The sequence below is a fragment of the Gallinula chloropus genome, assembly GCF_964237585.1.
Source record: "Gallinula chloropus genome assembly, chromosome: 8".
Taxonomy (NCBI): Eukaryota; Metazoa; Chordata; class Aves; order Gruiformes; family Rallidae; genus Gallinula; species Gallinula chloropus.
The window spans coordinates 13,712,364-13,731,741 of NC_140093.1; the positions used below are offsets into that span (position 1 = coordinate 13,712,364).

Sequence of the window (19,378 nt, forward strand, 5' to 3'; positions counted from 1 at the left end):
TTTTCCTGAGGGGAAGAGAGGAGTTGGGTTGGTGTCCTGGCTGGAAGGCATCCCCAGTCACCTTTTTCCATGGCCACTGCCGAAGGGTGGGATGCTGGATGCGCCTGTCTCCGGGCAGAGTGTTACTTGCCTGGAGGTGGAGAGCATCCTGCCCTGAGCCAGGCTCCCCCACTGCAGTGCTTTCCCCTCTGTGCTGCTCTTCAGTGCAGCACTGACCTTGTTGTTAATTATTAAACCCCCAGCAAACACTGCTCACTGTTCTGTCCTAGTTACGCCGTGGGCTTCTCACCCTTTCTTCTTTTCTCTTCTTTTTTTTTTTTTTAAATTACCCTGGTAACCTCTGTGGGTGGATGGACATGGGAGCAGCAGATGCTTCTCTCCCAGCCAGTGTGGGAGATGGTCTGGGGAGGCTCTGGAGCCACCAGGCTGCTTTGGGGGAGCAGAGAGATGGGCTGGCCATTATCTGCCCTGTCTAGGAGTCCCTCTTTGTCTGCCAGGAAGTTTATTTACCTGTGGGGTGGAAGACACCCCCACCTCCCATCCCCTTCAAGAGGGGGCTTCTGTGGCTCCAGACCTGGTTTGCAGGAGGGCTGGGGTCTGAGCAGAGACCTGGGTCCCAGCTCCATGAACATTGCCAATGCTGCTGGGCAGATGAGAGCAGCTTGCATACACGAGCCCTTTCCTGCCATACCCCATCCTGGAGCACCCAGAACCTGCCTCCTTTCTGCCCACAGCTGTCCACTGAGGGACCATGCCAGGCTTGTATGCACTCTTCACCTGGGAGGCCCTGCCCCTGAAGAGCTCCAAGGTGAAGGCTTGTGCCAATGGCTACTCCCTGAGCATCACCGCCCACCTTGTGTACACCAACCCCCACGAGGACCCTGTGGAAGGTAAGGGGAACTCCTGGGGCTGGCAGGGACCCCAGCTGCCTGCACAGCTCCCTAAAAACACCCATGCTGGAGAGCACCCTGCCTCCAGCCCACCCCTGTCCCAGCACCAGCCCCTTGCTCAGGCTGGGAAGCAGAGGCAGCGGTGATGGAGGACTGAAGAAGGAGGGGATTTCATCCTCCCTGCCCTCCTTCAGGCTAGAGAGACTCTGAGTCCTTGCTGTTGCCCCACTCTCGTGCATCTAAATCACTCTGGGGGTCAGACAGGCCCTTAAGCGGTGCTGCTGTGGGCCATACCCACCATATCCTGGTGACAGGAGATAGGACAAGGGGAAATGGCATGAAGCTGGGCCAGGGCAGGTTTAGAGTGGACATTAGAAGAAGATTTTTTACTGAAAGAGTTGTCAGGGCCTGGAACAGGCTGCCCAGGGAGGGGGTTGAGTCACCATCCCTGGATGTGTTCAAAAAAAGGGTTGATGAGGTACTCAGGGATATGTTTAGTTTAGGATGGGAATGGTTGGACTTGATGATCTTCAAAGGTCTCTTCCAACCTTGTGGTTCTGTGATTCTGTGACACCGTGTGATGGTGGCATCCCTGCTGGCATCTGCCTTGGGGCTCTCTCTAACCCGCAGGCATCTTCATCTACCCGCTGGAGGAGTCGGAGGTGGTGGCCAGCTTCGAGGCAGCGGTGGGCAGCCGGCGGGTGACGTTCCAGGTGCAGAACCGGCACCGGGTGCAGGACTGCTGCCTCCAGTGCGGCCCCAGCCCCAGCCGGCCGCGCCGCTGTGCCGGCGGTAAGTGTCGTGGCATGGGCTGTCCTGATGGGGTGTCCCAGCTGGGAGTCTCGGAGCAAGCAAGGAAGAAGTGTGATGGGGATACAACACGCTGAGAGCCCCTCACAGGTCACCCTGGTGCCTCATGGGGGGTCTCTGGGGCTGGAGATCTCCCAGGGCTTTATCCACCCCTCTGCATGACCCCTATTACACCTGTGCTCTCTTGTTCCTTTTGAGAGTAATTAGTGCAATTAATTCCCCACACACACACACCTCCTCAACCTCACACCCCGCTGACCCCTCTGCCATCCCTCCCTGCTCAGGCCACCTCGTCCTGGATGAAGACACGGAGCGCTCCACCTTCATCATCGTCACGGGGGCGCTGTGCCCGGCGGAGAGCCTGGCCATCACCCTGAGCACGGCACAGGAGCTGGCCACGCTGCCGGACGGGGCCCTGCGCCTCCTCATGCCCCCCGTCCTCATGCCCCGCGTCCCCGCCGTCCCCGAGAGTGAGCCGGCAAGCTTGTGTGACGACAGGTTGGCCCTATGGTGATTTTCATGGCTTCCTCAGTCCGCTGTCCTAGGGAGAGGGGTGGGATGCTGACGCTGGGTGAGCGGGGAGAGGGGCAGGAGCCATCACTGCCTCTCCCCTCACAGCCCCACCAGCTGTTTCGGGGGACCGGGCACCCGGAGCCAGCCATCCCACACGGCACCTGTGGAGAGCATGGATGTCTTCCGGGGACAGCCCTGCAACCCCTTTCCTTACGAGTTTGCCTTTGAGCTGCTGGTGAAGGGCCCCTGCTTGCTGGCAGGTACGGGGGCAGTTTGGGTGCTGTCAGCTGGTTGGGCAAAACCTCCTGGAATGTGGGTGATGTCCCCCTGGGTGGTGTCCCCTTGGTCCCTCCGTGTTTATAGGGAGACACAAGCCCCTTTTCCCAGGCAGCCTCTCGCACTGCCTACCTGTGAAGGAGCCCTTTCACCATCCCACTCCGGGGCTGGGACCTCCCCAGTGTCCCCACACGTGGCTTTGGGCAGCTCTGGGTCGGCAGCCTGCTTCCCTCAGGGAGAAACAATGGATGGAGGAGAGGCTGAGCAAGGAGGGGATGCGGGGCGGTGGGGACACTCTCCTGGCTGCCAGCTCAGTGAATCCCATCAGAGAGGGCAGGGACATGCCACTGTCATGGCACCAGGTCTGGCACACGCATGGAGCCCGTCAGGCATGAGGCTGAGGTGGGGGGTGCAAGGGCATGCTCTACCACCTCCTCTTCCTCCTCCTCCTCCTCTGCAGGGCTGGAGAGCCCATCCCACGCCTTACGAGCCGATGCTGACCCCTGGGCCAGCTCTGCCACCACCACCCGTGTCACCCTGGCCGAGCCCCACTGCTATGACAGAGTCCTGGAGATCATCCTCTACCCCTGCGGTGAGGGGAGACAGTGACCTTGGCGGGGATTGGGGGGAGATGGGGCATCACTCCAAGAGCATCCCCCAGCCTGCTGCGGCAGGGGGTGGCTCTGAACCCCCCTGTGCCCCCCAGAGCCTCACCACCCCCACCTGGTGATAGAGGATGGCACCATGACATACCCTGAGTACGAGGCACACATTCGGAGCCGCCGGGATTACGTGCGGATTGCCAGGAAGGATGGCAGTGGGGAGAGACAGGTGATGGGGCACAGCCACCACCAGCCCAGCGAGAAGGAGGTGGTGGGAGGGGGGGATCAAGGAAGACCTCAGCATGGGCCCGGAGGTGTGAGAGAGCCCCTTGCCTGCTTGGCTCGCAGGTGGTTTTCGTGCAGAAGCGTTTCCACAAAGACATCTTCCCCAACCCCGTGCTGATGCTCAACTTCTGCCCGGCGGCAGAGACCATCCCTGGGGACCTGCAGAGCGTCACCCGTGAGGTCCTTTTCCTTGTCGACTGCAGCCGCACCATGAGCAGCCCCAACCTCGACAAGGTCAAGGTGAGGCATGGCCATAGGGCACTGTGGGACTGAGGATGCTCCGTGGGTGTCCTTAGCAGCCCCCCCTGATCCCTGCTGTCACCCAGGAGGCTTTGCTGGTGGCCCTGAAGAGCCTCCCATCAGGGACACTGCTCAACGTGGCCAGCTTCGGCACCGACGTCAAGCCGTTCTTCCTGTCCAGCCGCCTCTGCAGCAACGTGAGTGCCACAAGGCAAAGCCACCTGCCCCCCATCCTCAGCTCTCTGTCCCCCTCTCCAGCTCCCTGCTGTGGGATCAGGGCTGGCAAGCTAGGGGGACCGCTGTGAGACCGGCTCTCCGTGCGGGCAGGAGACGCTGCGGCAGGCCTGCGAGCATCTCGTCGGGCTGCGGGCGGACATGGGTGGCACCAACCTGCTGGCAGCCCTGGGCTGGGCACTGGCACAGCCCCTCCACCATGGCTACCCCCGGCAGCTCTTCCTCTTCACCGACGCGGCAGTGGGCAACGCCAGCAGGATCCTCCGGCTGGTGCGCAGGCAGGCCAGCACCATCAGGTACGGCACTGGCATCGCAACAGGGTCGTGGTGCTGTCAGTGTGCCCTGGGCTGTCTCCACCAGTTTCTCCTTCTGCAGCTCCTCTGCCAACCCCAGGGGTGTCCTTCACCCATCACTTCCCCCAGCCCCACAGCCTCAGTTTCCCCAGGGATGCTGCAGCCCGGTATGCAGTCGGGGCAGCATCCCTGCTGCAGGGCTTGCCACCGGCTCGCCCAGCCCCTGGCACCGGCCCAGCCATGGCTTTTCGTCGCCTGGCTCTCTCTCCTGCAGGTGCTTCAGCTTTGGCATGGGCCCGCGGGCGTGCCGGCGGCTGCTGAAGGGCATGGCCAAGGTGAGCCGGGGCCGTGCCGAGTTCCTGAGCCCGGCTGAGAGGCTGCAGCCCAAGGTAATGCCCGGCTGGGGACAGGGGGCAGGGGGACCGCTGCAGTGTCTGACGCCGGCTCCTCTCCCCACCCCAGTTGATCAAGTCCCTGAAGAAGGCGATCGAGCCGGCTGTCAGCGACATCACCATCGACTGGTACGTCCCTGACAGCATGGAGGCTCTGCTCTCACCCACCGAGCTCCCAGCCCTCTACCCCGGCGACCGCCTCGTCAGCTACTGCGTCCTCTACAGCATCGCCCGCTTCCGCAACAGGCGCCCGCCGGTATGACCCAGCACTGCCCTGGCACGGGGACAATGACACGTCCCCTGTGCCAATGGCTTCTCCCCATGCCAGGGGGGGCTGATGGCAGTGTCTCCTCTCTGCCAGGGCCGGGAAGGGGCTCGCCAGGGCTCCCGAGGCTCAGCCTTCCCCTCCCAGGAGGAGGTGCCCAGTCCTGGGGAGAGCCACCAGCCACCCCGGAGTGCATCAGGATCTGGGGATGTTTCCCTGGAGCTCTTTGCAGGGGGCACGGAGGCATCGGAGCGGAGTGAGTGGGGCTGAGGCTGGGGCGGGGGCAGGTGTGGGAGCTGTGGGCTGACAGGGTGTGCGCTCTCTGCGCAGGTGTGGATCCCATTTTGGGGGGAGACATCTGGAAGCGGATTTACCAGCCCTCCTACATCCAGGAGCAGTACGTCCTGACACACTGCTCTGTCAGCACTGACCGCAGCCGGGGGCTGCTCTCCTGCAGCTCCACCAGCAGCGAGTCCACCGGCTCCCGTGACGTGGCCCCCGAGGGCGGCTCCTCAGCCCCAGGGGCGGATGTCACCTCCCAGCAGGGCCAGAAAAGCCTGTCCCTCTGTGAGTCCTCCACCAAATCTGCCCCGCTGCCATCTGCCGTGGCTGGTACCAAGGTAAGGATGCCAATGGGGTGCCAGGGCTCGCACATGGGGGGTGCTCCTGGCTTTGCTGCCGTCTTGCTGCCCCCTTGTACCCACACACACATTCACTGAGCTGGAAACTGGAACGCTGTAGCCTGGATTTTAAGCAAGGATTAGCCACCATGAGGAGAGTCCTTGGGTGGTTTTGCCATACTGGAATGAATGGGACATCTGGGAACCAAGCAGCTGAGCCCCCAGCTTCCCAGGCCAGTAGTCAGCTAGGTGGCTAACAAAACCCCCCAGCCAGCTCAGATCCTCGCTGACACTGCAGAAATCAAGTGGAAATAGCTGGGCCAGCATCAGGTACTGAACCTGCCAAGCTGGAGAGGAAGGGTTGGGCTGGCTGAGCTCCTGCCCGTCTCCTTCAGCCCTCGGCCAACATCGCCTGATGGTCCATTAGCGATGAGCCACGTCCCTGCTGCTTCTTCCCTGGGCTGAAAAACCCAGCCAGGTTGCTGGGATGGGGAGAGGCAGCTCCCAGGGTGACGGTGGCCCCGAGGTGACTCGAGGCCAGCTGTCACCCAGCTCCAGGACACGCTCCTTCCCCGTGGCATGGGTGAGGTAAGAGCTCCTGCTGCACAGCAGCACAGCTGGTGGCCTTTGCTGCTGAAATGTCAAGCGTTAAGTGATGTCCCTGCAGTGTAAAGGATCCTCCCCGGGCTCTCTGCCACCAGCACAAGGTGGCATTGGGTGCTGCTGCCCTACCGTAGCTTTTAGACGCAGCATCTCAGCGTGGGGACATCACCCTGTGCTGGGGACCACATCCCACCCTTGCAGCATCCAGGCTGAGCAGCTGAGCTAAGCCCCTCTGCCCCACATCAGCCTGACTCAGCCCCGGGGGATGTTTGCACACTCCCATCTTGGTGCTGTCTGTCTGCCCATCCTTCCCACGTGTACGAGGAGCCTGGCAAACATCTCCCGCTGCTCGGGAGGCCGCCGGGTGCCAGTCTGCAGCGTGGTGGGGCTGGGCCTCAGCCAGCGGCTCCGGCCAACAACCGGCTGGGGACGCAGGTGCCCTGGTGCAGCTCGGCGCAGCCTGGGCTCTGCGCCGGTGCCTGGGCCGGTCTCGCTGCCAGCCTCCCCTCCGGCTGCAGGTGACGGTGGCCCTGAGCACGGAGGAGCTGGCGCGGCGGAAGAAGGCGCTGGCACGCGCTGCCCTGGCCGGCCGCAGCTTCTCCTCGCCGCACGGGGAGCTGGATGCCCACCGGCTGTGCCGGGCGCTGGAGAAAGTGTCACAGAAGAGGAACCAGTCTCTGGAAGGGCGGCTGGATGAGCTGGGACCTCGGGCACGGCGACGGCAGCCCAGCGCGGTGGAGTCGAGTGCGTGCTGCCTCCTGGGGGAACGGGGCACCAGGGATGGAGCCGGGTGCACCCCGCTTCACTGAGCCCACATTTTCCCACTGCCCAGATAACCTCCTCTCGCCCACCCACCTGGACTGGGACATGCTGGTGGAGCCTTCCTACCTCTTCAGCACCTCGCCGGCGCCCGAGCCAGGAGCACCCAGCCTGGGTGATGCCGGGCCCGGTGATGCCAGCCTGCCGCTGCGCTGCCAGGTGGTGATCCACGCTCTGCGAGCCGGCAAGCCGGTGTCCTGGGAAGTGACAGTCTCGCTGGAGTCACTGCTGCAGCCCCGGGAGGGGCCGGGCAGAGAGGACCCCCCGCGACGGGCGAGCAAGGCCTGGGACAAGCCGCTACACCGCCTGGCAGCGCGCTCCGTCATCCGGGACAACGAGAACGCGGCGCAGCGGGAAGCCGAGCTGGAGCAGGGTGGGTGCTGGGATGGGGGTGCGTGTGTCCCATCCCAATGCAACCCCAGCACACCCCCCCCACACCTCTAACCGCCTCGCCCTGGGCAGGTTTCGCCCGGCGGTTCCGCCTGAGAGCCGTGCAGACCAGCAAAGCCTGTAATGTGCCTTCACTCTACACCCGCCTGGCGCCTGTGGACAGTGCCACACAGGCTGCCCTGCCCGCAGCCCCTGAGGTGTGGGGCACAGGTATGGCTGGGGGGGACGTGGCATGCTGGGGAGGGTGTCAGGAGGGAACGGGGGGCTGAGGTGGTACTGTCCCTTGCAGCCGGCTCGGCCAGCCGGCCACCAGCCGCCGCAGCAGGGAGCCGTCATCACAGGAGCTCCTCGGTGGGGCTGAGCCAGCAGCGGGATGCAGAGGAGCAGGATGAGGTCCCCATTGCTGCAGGTACTGCTCCAGGCCCTGACATCTGCTTATGCTCCCCAGGGATCTGCCTGAGCATTGGGGTCCCTGGGGATCACCCAGCTTGCGGCTGCACGGGGCTGGTCCCAGCTGGAGTGCTGTGGATGCCTGGGAAGAGATGCTGGTATCTCCCCCACGCTGGGGTGGGGGGGCATAGGGGACAGTGTGGCAGCCCCTGGGCTGGGAGGAGGGACCCTCAGTGCTTTGCTCTTTTGCAGAGCGAGATGAGACCCCCGGGTCTCCAGCCAGCGTCTCCTCCCCTACCTACGGCTGGGAAAAGCAGAACTGCTCAAATGGTACGTCCAAGGCAGAGGAGGGGGATGGGGGCTGGGGAGATGCCCCCCCACCCCCACCCCCTGTTGCTGAGTGCTGGAGTGACAGCTGTGCCCACACCTGCTCAGGGCACAAGGGCTGTGAACCACTCTGGCTGGGACATGGGATGCAGCGGTGGGTGCATTGTGGCCCCCACCATGCTCAGCTCTTCCCCTTGCAGGGCTTCCAACCAGCCCCTCTGCCACCTCTGTGGGCTCCCAGAAATCCGTGGAGAGCATTGGTGGCTCCAGGTGAGGCTGCAGGGAGTGTATGTGTGTGGGGGGGGGGGGTGTGCAACAGCCCAAAAGGTGTCCCCTTGGAGGGAGAGGGGGACAGTGCCACTCCTTGGGTGCTGAGGGTTGGATGTGCCCTGCTGGCTCCTGCGGTGAAAGGGGGGTTTGGTGCTGGAGCCCCTTCCCTGCAGCCAGCTGGGGTGCAGCTGCCCTGAAGGAATCCTGTGTCTGCTGTGTCCCCCAGTAACTCACCTGTACCCCCACAGGTTCAGCCTGAGCCGGCGCAGGGGGCCCAGCCTGGCGCTGCGCCCGCAGTGCCTCAGCCCCGAGAGCGAGTGCTCCAGCAACCCTGCCAGCCACGACTACCTCCCGCTGGTAAGGCCCCGGCTCCGGCCCGTGGGGGTGGGAATCGGGCCCCTGCCCTGCTGGGTGGCACCCACCCAATGTCCCAGGCACTGCCCACGGCACCAGCCGAGGATGAAACACGGTGGGTGCCCTGAGGTACCTCGGAACAGCCCGGGGGGAGCTTTGCTGGCTTTTGGAGAGCAGAGAGGGTGTTGAACAGTCCCTGTGCCTCTAGAGACGCTCCTGCAGCCCCTCACCCAGTCGTAGGGGCCACGGTGGGTCTGCACCCCTGCTCACCGCCCCCCCCTCCCCAAGTCACTGGCCCCTTTTTGCAGGTGCAGCTGCAGCAAGCCCGGGGCCCGTTCCAGCTCACCGAGAGCTTCTCCGAAGTGGTGCAGATCCCCCTGGACCGCCTGCGCAGGGCCTCCCCCTACGCCTCCCACCGAGCCAGCCTCAGCCCCACATCCCCAGGGGCCAGGAGCAGCCCCGAGGCAGGGCATGGCGGTGAGGAGGGCGAGGAGGAGGGCAAGGAGCCCACCGCAGCCCCCGAGCCGGGCTCGCCCCCGTCCCGCAGCACTTGCTCTGAGGTGCCCAGCGCGGCCGTGTGGGCACAGGCGGACAGCGGGCACGGCTCCGAGTCCGACACCGGCCCCCACTCAGCCGCCCCCTCTGAGGCAGGTGGGAGCTGGCAAGATGTGGGGCTGGAGGACCTGGAGAGCGCCAGCTGGGCCACAGCCGTGGCCTTGGCGTGGCTGGAGCATCGCTGCGCCGGCTTCTTTGAGGAGTGGGAGCTGGTGGCGGCCAAGGCGGACGCCTGGCTGCAGGCGCAGCGGCTGCCCGAGGGGGTGGACGTGGGCTGCCTCAAAGGGGCAGCCAGGCACTTGTTCCTGCTGCTGCGTCACTGGGACGAGAACATCACGCTCAACATGCTGTGCTACAACCCCAACAACGTCTGACGGCCGCCCGAGGGGCCAATAAAAGACGGCTGGCTCCCTGCTGCCTGCACGGGCGTCTCTGTTACGGGCAGGGAGCAGTTCTTGACCCCTCACCAGGGCCTTTGGGGAGGGTTTACCACCTTCCCAGACATGTCCTGTGGGAGGGAGTAGACAGGGACTGGGAAAAGCCGTGCCAGAGGGATCCCCGGGCCAGATCAAGGTGGCTCAAACCTTGAAGCAAAGCCATTTTGCAGCTCCTCTATCTTAACCTCACCCCCCGAGTATGTTCCCCAGTGCTGGGGAGCACAAGGAGCTGCCACGGCCCAGCAGCTGCTCTGCCTCCCTTCCAGGCCACCACGGCCATCCCGACACCGTCACAGCACAAGGACGCTGCGGCCGGGGAAGGGCACACAAAGCCCCCCTTTATTGAAGAAGTCCTGCCAGTTGGGGGTCCCCATGCTGCTCACTTCACACAGTTCCAGGGCTCACAGCCCTCCTGGGATGGCTGAGGGCAGCCTGGGAGCCAGGTCAGGAGAGAGGTGGCAGCAGAGACAGTCCTGGAGGCCAGTTCACACCATTCGCCCAGCCACCCTCTCACTGGGCTTTCTTGGAGATGGCTGCGGGTCTTCTGCTCGGTGGGGGGGTGTGTGGCGGCGGGGCCGTGCCGTACCAGAGCTGGAGCAGGACCAGTCCGTGGCAGATGTGGAGGGAGAGGGAGCTGTAGACCGTGGAGGGGTAGGTGTTCCAGCACAGCTCGATCACACCCAGCAACAGCACCCTGCAGGGAGGAAAGCCGGAGGTCAGCATGGGGAAGGGGGCACACACCACCACCCCCGTTGCTCCCAGACCCCCCAAAAGATGGGGAGAGGATGCCCCCTGCCCTGGCAGCACGTACTTGGGCATGTGGGCCAGCTTGGCAGTAGGGGTGCACCAGAGTAAGTAGGGCAGCGTGTGGAAATACCAGACGTAGAACTGGTAGTGCAGCGAGCGGCTGCAGCAGACACCCAGGAAGTTGGAGGAGAAGAGGACAAAGACAATCTGTGCACTGGGGTAAGGGAACAAACACAGGAGTCTGTGATCCCACCACAGCTTCCCCAGCTGTGCCTCACAGGCTGGTCCTGAGCGCTGCAGGGACGGAGTTTGCAAAGGCAGAGCCCAAGGTGTGCCTGGCCCTGGCTTCTCCTCCCCACCCTTACTGACCCCTGCCTTCTCCCCCACTCCTTGCTGCCCACCCTGCCAAAGGATATTGTTGACAGTCAGGGGAGGGGATGGGTGTTTCCTTTCCGCTGGATCCTTCAGCAGAGCCAGGATGCTCTCTTTGGACCTGCAGGGGAAACACAAACCATCAATCTCAATTAGTGACTCCCTGACCTTCCCCTGTGTCCCATGCAGCCCAGAATTGGAGCATTTCAGAGGCAGGGGGGTTGCAGAACTGTATCCCACAGCATGGGGGCTGCTGGGGCTTGGCTGATGGGAATCAGCACCAGTGGGGCACCCCAGGTCTCACCTGTGCCACCGGTGCAGTGCAAAGAACCCCAGGCCAGCCAGGTGAGCCAGGAGCAGTGTGGCGTGGAAAGCTCGATTCTGGAAAACGTCTTCTGGGAGGAAGCGCCAGTTCACCGTCCACTTGAACTGGAACTGGCGTCCCAGGTCAAAGGAACGGGTCAGGTACCCCACAGGGTTCACCAGCAGGAAGGGCAGCCCCAGAATCACCTGTGGAAGACACACCAGCACCCTGGCAGCAGCCGTTAAGCCAGGACTCCGCCACCCTCACGATGCCTCAAGAACCCCAGCACCACAGGGGGTGACAGGGGCAGTCAGCCAAAGATGGAAACCCCGTAAATTAGATCATTTATCACCTTCCAGCTTGCTTTGTGGGGCCAACCCAGATGCTGGTGCCACTGTGTATCATCCCAAAGGGCTCCAGCCTCCAGGACAGCCAGGCAGGATGCTGCGATGCAGGTGAGGCAGCCTGCTCACCCCCACTGACAGGGCTGCTCCAGGAGCCGATGTGAACAGGGACCCACCTGGAGCACGGCACAGATGCAGAGCTTGGGGATACAGCCCAGGAGCCCAAACCGGTGGAGGAGAAGGAAGAGAAGCCCAGGAGCGAAGAGGAGGATGTTCATCTTCACGGACACAGCCAGGCTGAGGGGGAAGCTGCATTACCACGGCGGCACCCTGCACCGCTGCCCAGGAACCCCGGGGCTGAGCACAGCCCTCTCCTGGCTCACACATACTGAGCGCCACGGGGAGCAGCCCCCACCCTGCTTCCAGACCCTCACCTGAAGAAGAAGCAGCCCCAGGACCAATGCTCCTCCAGGAAGAGGTTGATGGCGAGGAAGAGGATGGCCATGGCGACTGGGTCGTTAAAGAGCCGCAAGACAAAGATGGAGTGGATGCGGTAGGAGGCACAGCACATGAAGAAGAAAACATAGGGCGGGACCTTGCAGAGGACAGAGACACAAGGGCAATCAGCAGCCGGGCCCGGACCTCCCGCTGCAAGAGGGTCCCTCAAAAGCTCAGACCCCAACCCTGACACCCCACCCAGCCTGTTTAACCCAGGTGAGGACTCAGCAGAGCGGGAGAGGCCCTGAGGCGGCCAGCAAGGCCCCCGGCTCCAGGATACCTTGTTGGTTCGGCAGTAGATGCGGAAGACGAGGAGGAGGTTAAGGAGGTAGAGGCCGGCGAAGAGGTACTGTGCCAGGCGGATGTCAGTGCCACGGCCCGTGGCGTAGTACAGCCCCAGGAAGATGTAGACAAAGCCAGCGGGGTAGCTGGGGAGAGACAAGAGTGAGAGGCCAGGCACTGCTGCCCCTAAGGGACCCTCCCCCGGGAGTCCCCCGGTCGTGAGGCGCTCAGCCACAAGTGACACTCACACGAGGGGCCCAGTGTCGCCCTTCAGCTGGGTGTAGTCGAGGGTGCCATTGGCAAACCCTTCCACCTCATCCATGTAGGCCTTCCAGTCGATCTCGGTGTCTGTGGGGATGGCCGGGGGGTCAGGGGGGCCTGCGGGGGGGGGGGGGGGGAGGGCACTGCTGCAGGGGGGGCTCCCCCACCTCCAGCCCCCACGGCGCTGCCCTGCACACTCCAAACCCCGCTGGCAGCCGAGGCCCTGCGCCCCCCGCGACCTCCAGCCCACCCACTCCCCCTGGCCGGGCGGGGATGCTGTCACCCCACGGGCTGGGGGCAGCCCTGTCGCGGTATCACACTCCCCCCCCCCCCCACTCCTCCGCCCCAGCGCTCCCCGGCCCGGGGACGAGCTGTCACAGACGGAGCACGGCCCCATCCCCAACCCCCTCCCCTGCCCCGCACTGTCCCGGGCCGCCCCCGCCACCCCCGGGCAGGGATCGCCCCCCGCCCCCGCCGGGCCTGGCCGGCCCCGCACTCACAGGGGACCCTGCGGATGACCCAGAGGTTGACGCCGCCCTCGGCCAGGCAGAGGCAGGCGGCCACCAGCGGGGTGTAGCTGGGCTCCAGCAGCGCCGCCCGCCGCTCCCGCCAGGCCCGCCGCAGCGCCGCCGCCCCCCGCCCCGCCGCCATGGCCGTGCCGCGCCACCCCCGTTCCGCGCCGCGTTTCCGGCCGGAGCGCTTAGGGAGGCGCAACCGGCGAGAGCGGAAGCTGCACGTGGGGGCGCGGGCGGCACGTGGCGCCCGGTGCTGCTCCCCCCGCCCCGCCCGGCATGGAGCGGCGGCGCGCGCCCGCCGCCAGCCGCCGTTACGGGCGGCGCCGCTTCTGGGACGCGCTGTACGGGCGGGAGGGCGCCGAGCCCCGGGAGTGGCTGGGGGGGCTCTCCCGGTTCCTCCCGCAGCTGGAGGCCGAGCTGCGCCCCGGTGACCGCATCCTCGTCCTCGGTACGTGCCCGGTGCGCACCGGGGGGAAGGGAGGGAGGGAGGGAGGGGGGGCGAGAACGGGAGGGTGGGCGGAGCTCGGGGTCCCGCCGGTGGATGCGCCGGTACCGGCCGCGAGGGGGCGGTATGGGGGCGGCACCGAGTCGGTACCGGGAGCCGCGCCTGGCGGGGCTGTCCCGCTGCCCGGGGTGGGTATAACCGCCCCTCAGCCCCGCCTGCGGGAGGAGCCGCCGCCGGCCCGGCAGGTTCGCCCGCGCCGCCCCCCGCCCGCACCGGGCAGGCGGGATTAGGGCGGTGTAATCACCGATCCTGTTAGCGGATCAGCCGCCGCCAGCTGCGCTTAATAGCCCCCAAATCCGCCCCCCCACCCCCCATCCCCGGCATCCCCCTGCCTCCCGGGGAGCTGCTGAGCCCCGGTGGGGAGGGGGGGAAGGGAGGGTGGCTGTGGTACCGGGGGGGGATCGTGTCTCGCTGGGCTGGGTAGGGCTCTGGACCCCTGGGATAACCATCCATCCCTCCGTCTGTCCCTCTCTCTGTCCACCCCTCCATCCGTCCCGGTTCCATACCCCCAGGTGCTGCACCCGCTGCCCTGATTTGGTGCTGGCCCCTGCCCTGCTGCAGGCTCTTGGGGGGCACAGCCAGGGGCAGGAGTCCCCACACCCCCTCACTGCCTCCAGCACCTCCATGGCCACCTGTGCACCCCACCCCAGGGTGGGGGCCGGGCATACAGGGGCTGCTCTCTTTGGGGAGCCCAAAGCACCCACCTTGCAGGATGGGGGTAATTAAGAACCAGCCCAGCGCTCCCTAATTAGCAGCAGGGGGGTGACCCGCTCCCTCTCCAGCTGCCCCAACCCATCCGTGCCCTTCCCAGGGTCGTGGGGTTAGGGTGCAGGCAGCCCCTACCCAAGGTGCACCCCAAGCCCTGTCTGAACTGTGACCCCCGCAGGCTGCGGCAACAGCGCCCTGAGCCACGACCTGCACGAGCTGGGCTACACCGACGTCACCAGCATCGACTTCTCCCCGGCCTGCATCGCCGCCATGCGCGCCCGCTACGCCCACTGCCCCGGCCTGCGCTGGGCCGTCATGGACATCCGCGCCCTCGCCTTCCCCGACGCCTCCTTCGACGTGGTGCTGGAGAAGGGCACCCTCGACGTGCTGATGGTGGAGGAGACCGACCCGTGGGACGTCTCACCCCAGGCGACCGCGGCGATGCACCGGGTGCTGGCGGAGGTACGGGGTGGGGAGAGCCGGGTGGGGTGGCGGAGGGTAGGCCCCTATCCCCAGGTGGGGTGGGGGAGGATGCAGGATGTCCCCTCGCTGCCCTGTTTCCCTTGGGGGTGCCCCAAATGGTGCCCTTTGCTCCCCAAGATGCTGCAGAGGGGTATTTGGGGGGGGTTGCCGGCAGCTCTCCAGACCCATTGTCTGCTCTCCAGGGGGGTGGATGGCGCAGGGTGCATCCCTGGGGACACTGGGGCACTGGCTGTACCCCCTCTTTATTCATATTCTGAGTATGAAGGGGTAGCAGGCAAAGTGGGTCCCACCCTGGTGTTTGTGGCTGTAGGGGCACGCAAGGGTGCCCGGAGGGGCCCTGGGGGGACACACCGAGGTGGCCCTGCCCGCCTGGGGCAAGGTGACAAACACAGGGCTGTGACAGGCTCTCACCCCCCCACACACACACACCCGCTCCAGCTTCGATCTCGTTAGCCGGGGTCCCCATCATCAGGTCCGGGGTTGCCATGACAACCCCCGTCAGCATCGACAGGGCCGTGGCGTTGCCACGGGGACAGGCGATGCCTCCGGGCCCCAATTAATTGGCGGAGGCAGGGACCAGATTGAACCTTCCCGGGCGCAGGGGTGGGGGTCCTGGCAGCCTCCCCCAGCCCCCGGGGAACCAGTGCAAGGATAATTACCCACTGCACCTGCCCGGCACTCGGGGGCTGTCGCAGTTGGGGTGCCGGGAGGGTGCTCACGGCTACTGCCCCCACCCCCATCCTTTCTCACCCCCCTGAGCTTTGCCTCCCTGCACCCTGGAGGGAGCGGGACCCCAGGGCTGTCCTTGCCCTGCCAGCACTGCTGCCTGTCCTTGTCATTTGGCCAAACAGCGAGGATTTAGCTTTTTTTTTTTCCCTTTTTTTTTCTCCTCTTTTCCCTTTTTAATCCCCTCTCAATCCCTGCCCTCCCCCAGCATCCCTGGGCACCAGCCTGTGGCTGGTCCCCTCTCTCCTCATCCCCAGGAGGTTTCGCAGGGCATTCCCAAGCGCTTCCCAATCCTTCCAGAGGGGTCTGTCTGTGGCTGGCACCCCCCTTCTCATCCCTATCCCCCTCCTCGTGGTGTGTGTGGGGAGCAATGTTTTTGCAGCCTTTGTCCTGCTCCTCTTGGGGAAGGGCAAGTAGGGACCTGAAAATCCACCCTGTCTGCGGGGATGCCCCAGGGACAGCCCTGTCCTGGTGATCCAGGGATGATAGAGGCAGAGGGGGGGGGGGACAGTGGGTCAGTGCCAGAGTGGGGAGCAGCCGCCCTTGACCCCCCCGCGCCGGCCAGCGGATGGAAAGGTTTCCTGCACCCGTCTCTAAGCAACGGCCGTCAGTGCTCTGTTAATGAGGGATGGGATGCGGGATGCCTCTCGCTCGGCTCCAGCTGGAGATCCCTGCCTGCCCCCAGCCCCGGGGACCCCCGTGCCTGTCGATTGGGAAGCTGTGGGGTCTTTTCAGGACAGATGCATCTGGCGCTATGCAGGAGGGGTGCTGAGCTGGGTGGGTAGAGGGATCTACCTTCCCCTTTTCTTGGCCAAAACCACTAAGGTTTAATTGAAAAGCCCCCACTGATGCAGGGAGGGGGGGTGGCACACACAGGCTGGACACACACACATACAGGCAGCTTGCTCCTCTCTCCATCCCTGACCTCAGGGCTGAGCCAGGGAGCTTCCCAGCAGGATTAATCCAGAACTCAGGAAACCCCCTGCTTGGCCCCCAGCCCTCTCCCCTGCCGCAGTGGCTCTCCACCCTTGCAGGGGGGGTGGGATGGGGGGGGGAGCAGGGAATCTGGGGTGTCCCTGCCCAGGGCAGGATGCTGGCCAGGGAGGGGGGGCCTGGCTGGCTGCCCGCCCGCCCTGGGCGCTGCCTTTGCATGCCGAGCACGCGAGCGCTGGCCGTAAAAGCCTTTTGACATTGGATAAAGCCAAGCAAGAAAATTGATGTTCTTTTCCATCCTGTTAGCGGGGGCTTAGTTCCAGCGGGGAGAAAATGGTGATTAAAAGGGTCAGTCCTTTCCCATCTGACCCCCCACCCTGCACCTCAGATGCTGGGTGTTTGTGGCGGGTAGCACTGAGTGCCCTGGGGAAGGGGGTGGGATTGGGGTCCCATGCTGCTCTGTTTGGGGGGGGTGTGAAGCTGCAGGTGGGGACACAGAGTTTTGGAGCACAGAGAGAGGCAGTACGTGGGGAGCCCAGTTCCCCATTGCCACTGGGTTTGTGGGTGGCCTGGGGACATGTGAGAACTGGGTGGGTGGTGGCAAGGTTAGGACAGGAGATTTGGGAGTGCAGTGGGAAAGGCTGGGGGGGGGTTGATCTTTGGCAGATGGGGATGGGGGTTCCTTGGGATGGGGCCATCATTGCCGGAGGAGGAAGAACCTCATTGTGTGTCCCCCCTCCCCGTCCTGGGGGTTCTGCCGCAGGTGAGCCGGGTGCTGCGCCCAGGGGGCTGCTTCATCTCCATCACCTTCGCCCAGCCCCACTTCCGGAAGCCCCACTACGCCCAGGAGGACTTTGGTTGGTCCCTGCGCCACGCTGCCTGCGGGGATGCCGGCGCCTTCCACTACTTCCTCTACATCATGCGTAAGGGGCAGCCCCTGGACCCCTCTGACCTGGCCCTGGGGCACCGACTGCACCAGCCTCCCCCACCCCCTGCCCCCCCACCGCCCCCTCTACCCCTGGACAATGACGAGGACTATCTCCTTGCCATCGAGCTGTGATGTGGGGGGGGAGGGAGGGGGTTTCCCTGGTCTCCCACCCCATAAAGCCTTAAGCTGCTCCACCTTTGTGGGTGGGGGACAGGGAACCAGCATGTTCCCTCCACTCTGAGGCTGCCCAGTGATGCGAGGAATATGGGGGTGGGGCTTGGGCTCCTCCCAGGGGCAATGGGATGCTCTGGGGAGCAGGAGATGCTGCCCCCCCCACACCCCCCACCGTCCTTTCCTCGCACGGCTGGAGAGCAGCCAGAGCTCCGGGCTTTGCAGCCAGTAATGAAACCAAATCGGGTTTAATTCCACCCATCCATCTTGTGGGGAGCGGCTCCCTTCCCCCCCCACCCCCCCCAGCAGAGGCTGCAGGCAGGATGAGGGATGCTGGTACTGGGTGCAGGTGGTAGGATGAAGGTCCCTGCTGCCCCCCATCCTGCCACTGCACCCTCAAACTAGCCTCCTTGGCTGTGGGGCTGCACAAGGGCATGCTGTCCTTGTCACCCCGCTCCCAGACTCAGCCTGGGGCTGGGGGGTCCAGGCTGGGACGTGCCACTGTAGGGCTGGGGGCATGGCAGGGCACATGTGTGGGCAAGGTGGCACATCCACCCCTGTCCCACTCCACGCCGGCTGCGGTGACAACCCTGGTGTATCGTGGCTGGCCTGGGGCTGGCAGCTGTGCCAGGGCTGTGCCAGGGCTGGCTGTGCCTGGGTGGCCACTGCAGCGGGTGCTACTGGGGGTGTCCCCAGGGGCTCTTTGGGTGGGTGACACTGCAGGGCAGGGGGAGACACACACAGAACACAGAGAGGACCCCTTTTTGGAGGGAGGGTAACACACCGAAGAGGCGTGACCACCAGGCCGCTATTTCTGGCAAAAGGCTTATGTGGGTCAGCCGGTGGCTCCCCCCACGCTGGGAGCTGGCAAAGGATTCCAGGGCCAGCCCCCTACCCGCCACCATGCCACCCCATCCTGCAGGCACCCCAAAAACCAGCTGGTGCTTGGGAGGGACAGAAAGGAGCAAGTGACTGCCGGCCTCGCCTCGATACATGAAGGTATTTTATTCATCGCATTTTGTTCACCAGTACAGTGAAAAATGGCGTTTAAATTTACAATGGATCATCCGTAGAACATCATGACACAAGTATCTTTTTTTTTTTTTTTTTTCCTTTTTCTTTTTTTTGTATTTTTTTCTGGGTTTTCTGTTTGGTGTTTTGTTGTTGTTGTTGTTGTTGTGGTTGGGGTTTTCGTTGGGTTTTTTTTTTTGCGTCGTCGTCTCCATAAATGCCACTCGTAGGTTATTGAAAAAGATGACGAGTTTCTCATGCACATCAGACCCCCCAAGAAGCTTCTTAAAAAATAAAATTAAATTAAAGTACAAAATTAAAAACAACGACTCAGGCCGATCCCTACCCTCCCCACGCCCCCCTCCTCAGCCACACTCCCCTCGAGCGTGGGGCAGCGCTGGGACCACTCCCCACCCCCCCCCCCGACCTCGAGCACCCACAGGGCTGTGGGGAGGGGGTTGTGGTGGCCGATGGTGCTGCCAAACCCTCCGGCCGGTCCCGTTGCTGGCGGTGGGGTTTGGGCTAGAGGTGGGGGGTGTCCCTACTCCCCTCCCCACATCTTCGGCTTTCCTCGAGCTCCATCTTTCTCACCCCTCCCTTTATTTCCCGCCCCCCCCTCTTCGGTTTTTTCTTCTTTTTTTGTCTTTTTTTTTCTTATGGAAAAAAATATGAACCTTTTTTTTTTTTCCTTTTTTTTTTTTTGCTTTTTTTCCTTTTTTTCTTGTTTTCTTGTCTGTTTGTTTGTTTGTTTGCTTGGTTATCCCGATGCGGTTACTTCGACATATCTCGACGTCAGCAGATCGTTTTTAACAAAGATTCGGATATAAAAATACAAATATGAGGAGTTTTCTGTTTAAAAAGAAGCGTGCCGGAGTGGTGGGGCTGACCCTCGGCCCCAGGGCCGGGCGCCCGGGCCACCAAGCTCATGCAAAAAACGATGGAGCAAAAAATGTCTCTGGACAGCAGCGCTCCCCCCGCCTCCTCCCCCCTAACCCCCCCTCCTTCCTCTCCCCGCTTGTGGGGTC

General features: G+C 64.0%; 3 protein-coding genes across 3 annotated transcripts; 2 read left to right on the forward strand and 1 right to left on the reverse strand.

Moving 5' to 3' along the window:
• Nucleotides 1-751: 751 nt before the first annotated feature.
• On the forward strand, nt 752-9,502 carry VWA5B2 (von Willebrand factor A domain containing 5B2; the record flags this gene model as incomplete). Its single annotated transcript, XM_084267519.1, has 21 exons — nt 752-890; nt 1,521-1,682; nt 1,985-2,210; nt 2,319-2,473; nt 2,950-3,081; nt 3,196-3,320; nt 3,440-3,616; nt 3,703-3,813; nt 3,944-4,146; nt 4,418-4,532; nt 4,606-4,791; nt 4,897-5,056; nt 5,131-5,420; nt 6,542-6,767; nt 6,856-7,215; nt 7,305-7,442; nt 7,522-7,641; nt 7,875-7,952; nt 8,150-8,219; nt 8,468-8,576; nt 8,882-9,502. The coding sequence occupies 21 exons, from the start codon at nt 752-754 to the stop codon at nt 9,500-9,502; spliced, it is 3,903 nt and encodes a 1,300-aa protein (XP_084123645.1).
• A 374-nt stretch (nt 9,503-9,876) lies between these two features.
• Nucleotides 9,877-13,024, reverse strand: ALG3 (ALG3 alpha-1,3- mannosyltransferase; the record flags this gene model as incomplete). Its single annotated transcript, XM_084267740.1, has 9 exons — nt 9,877-10,259; nt 10,377-10,520; nt 10,728-10,805; nt 10,989-11,194; nt 11,509-11,629; nt 11,767-11,927; nt 12,111-12,258; nt 12,361-12,460; nt 12,874-13,024. 9 exons carry the CDS (start codon nt 13,022-13,024, stop codon nt 10,076-10,078), a joined length of 1,293 nt encoding a protein of 430 aa, XP_084123866.1. The 3' UTR covers nt 9,877-10,075.
• A 140-nt stretch (nt 13,025-13,164) lies between these two features.
• Nucleotides 13,165-17,303, forward strand: EEF1AKMT4 (EEF1A lysine methyltransferase 4; the record flags this gene model as incomplete). The annotated part of the gene is made up of 3 exons (XM_084267636.1): nt 13,165-13,336; nt 14,280-14,563; nt 17,007-17,303. 3 exons carry the CDS (start codon nt 13,165-13,167, stop codon nt 17,301-17,303), a joined length of 753 nt encoding a protein of 250 aa, XP_084123762.1.
• Between the last annotated feature and the right edge of the window lie 2,075 nt (nt 17,304-19,378).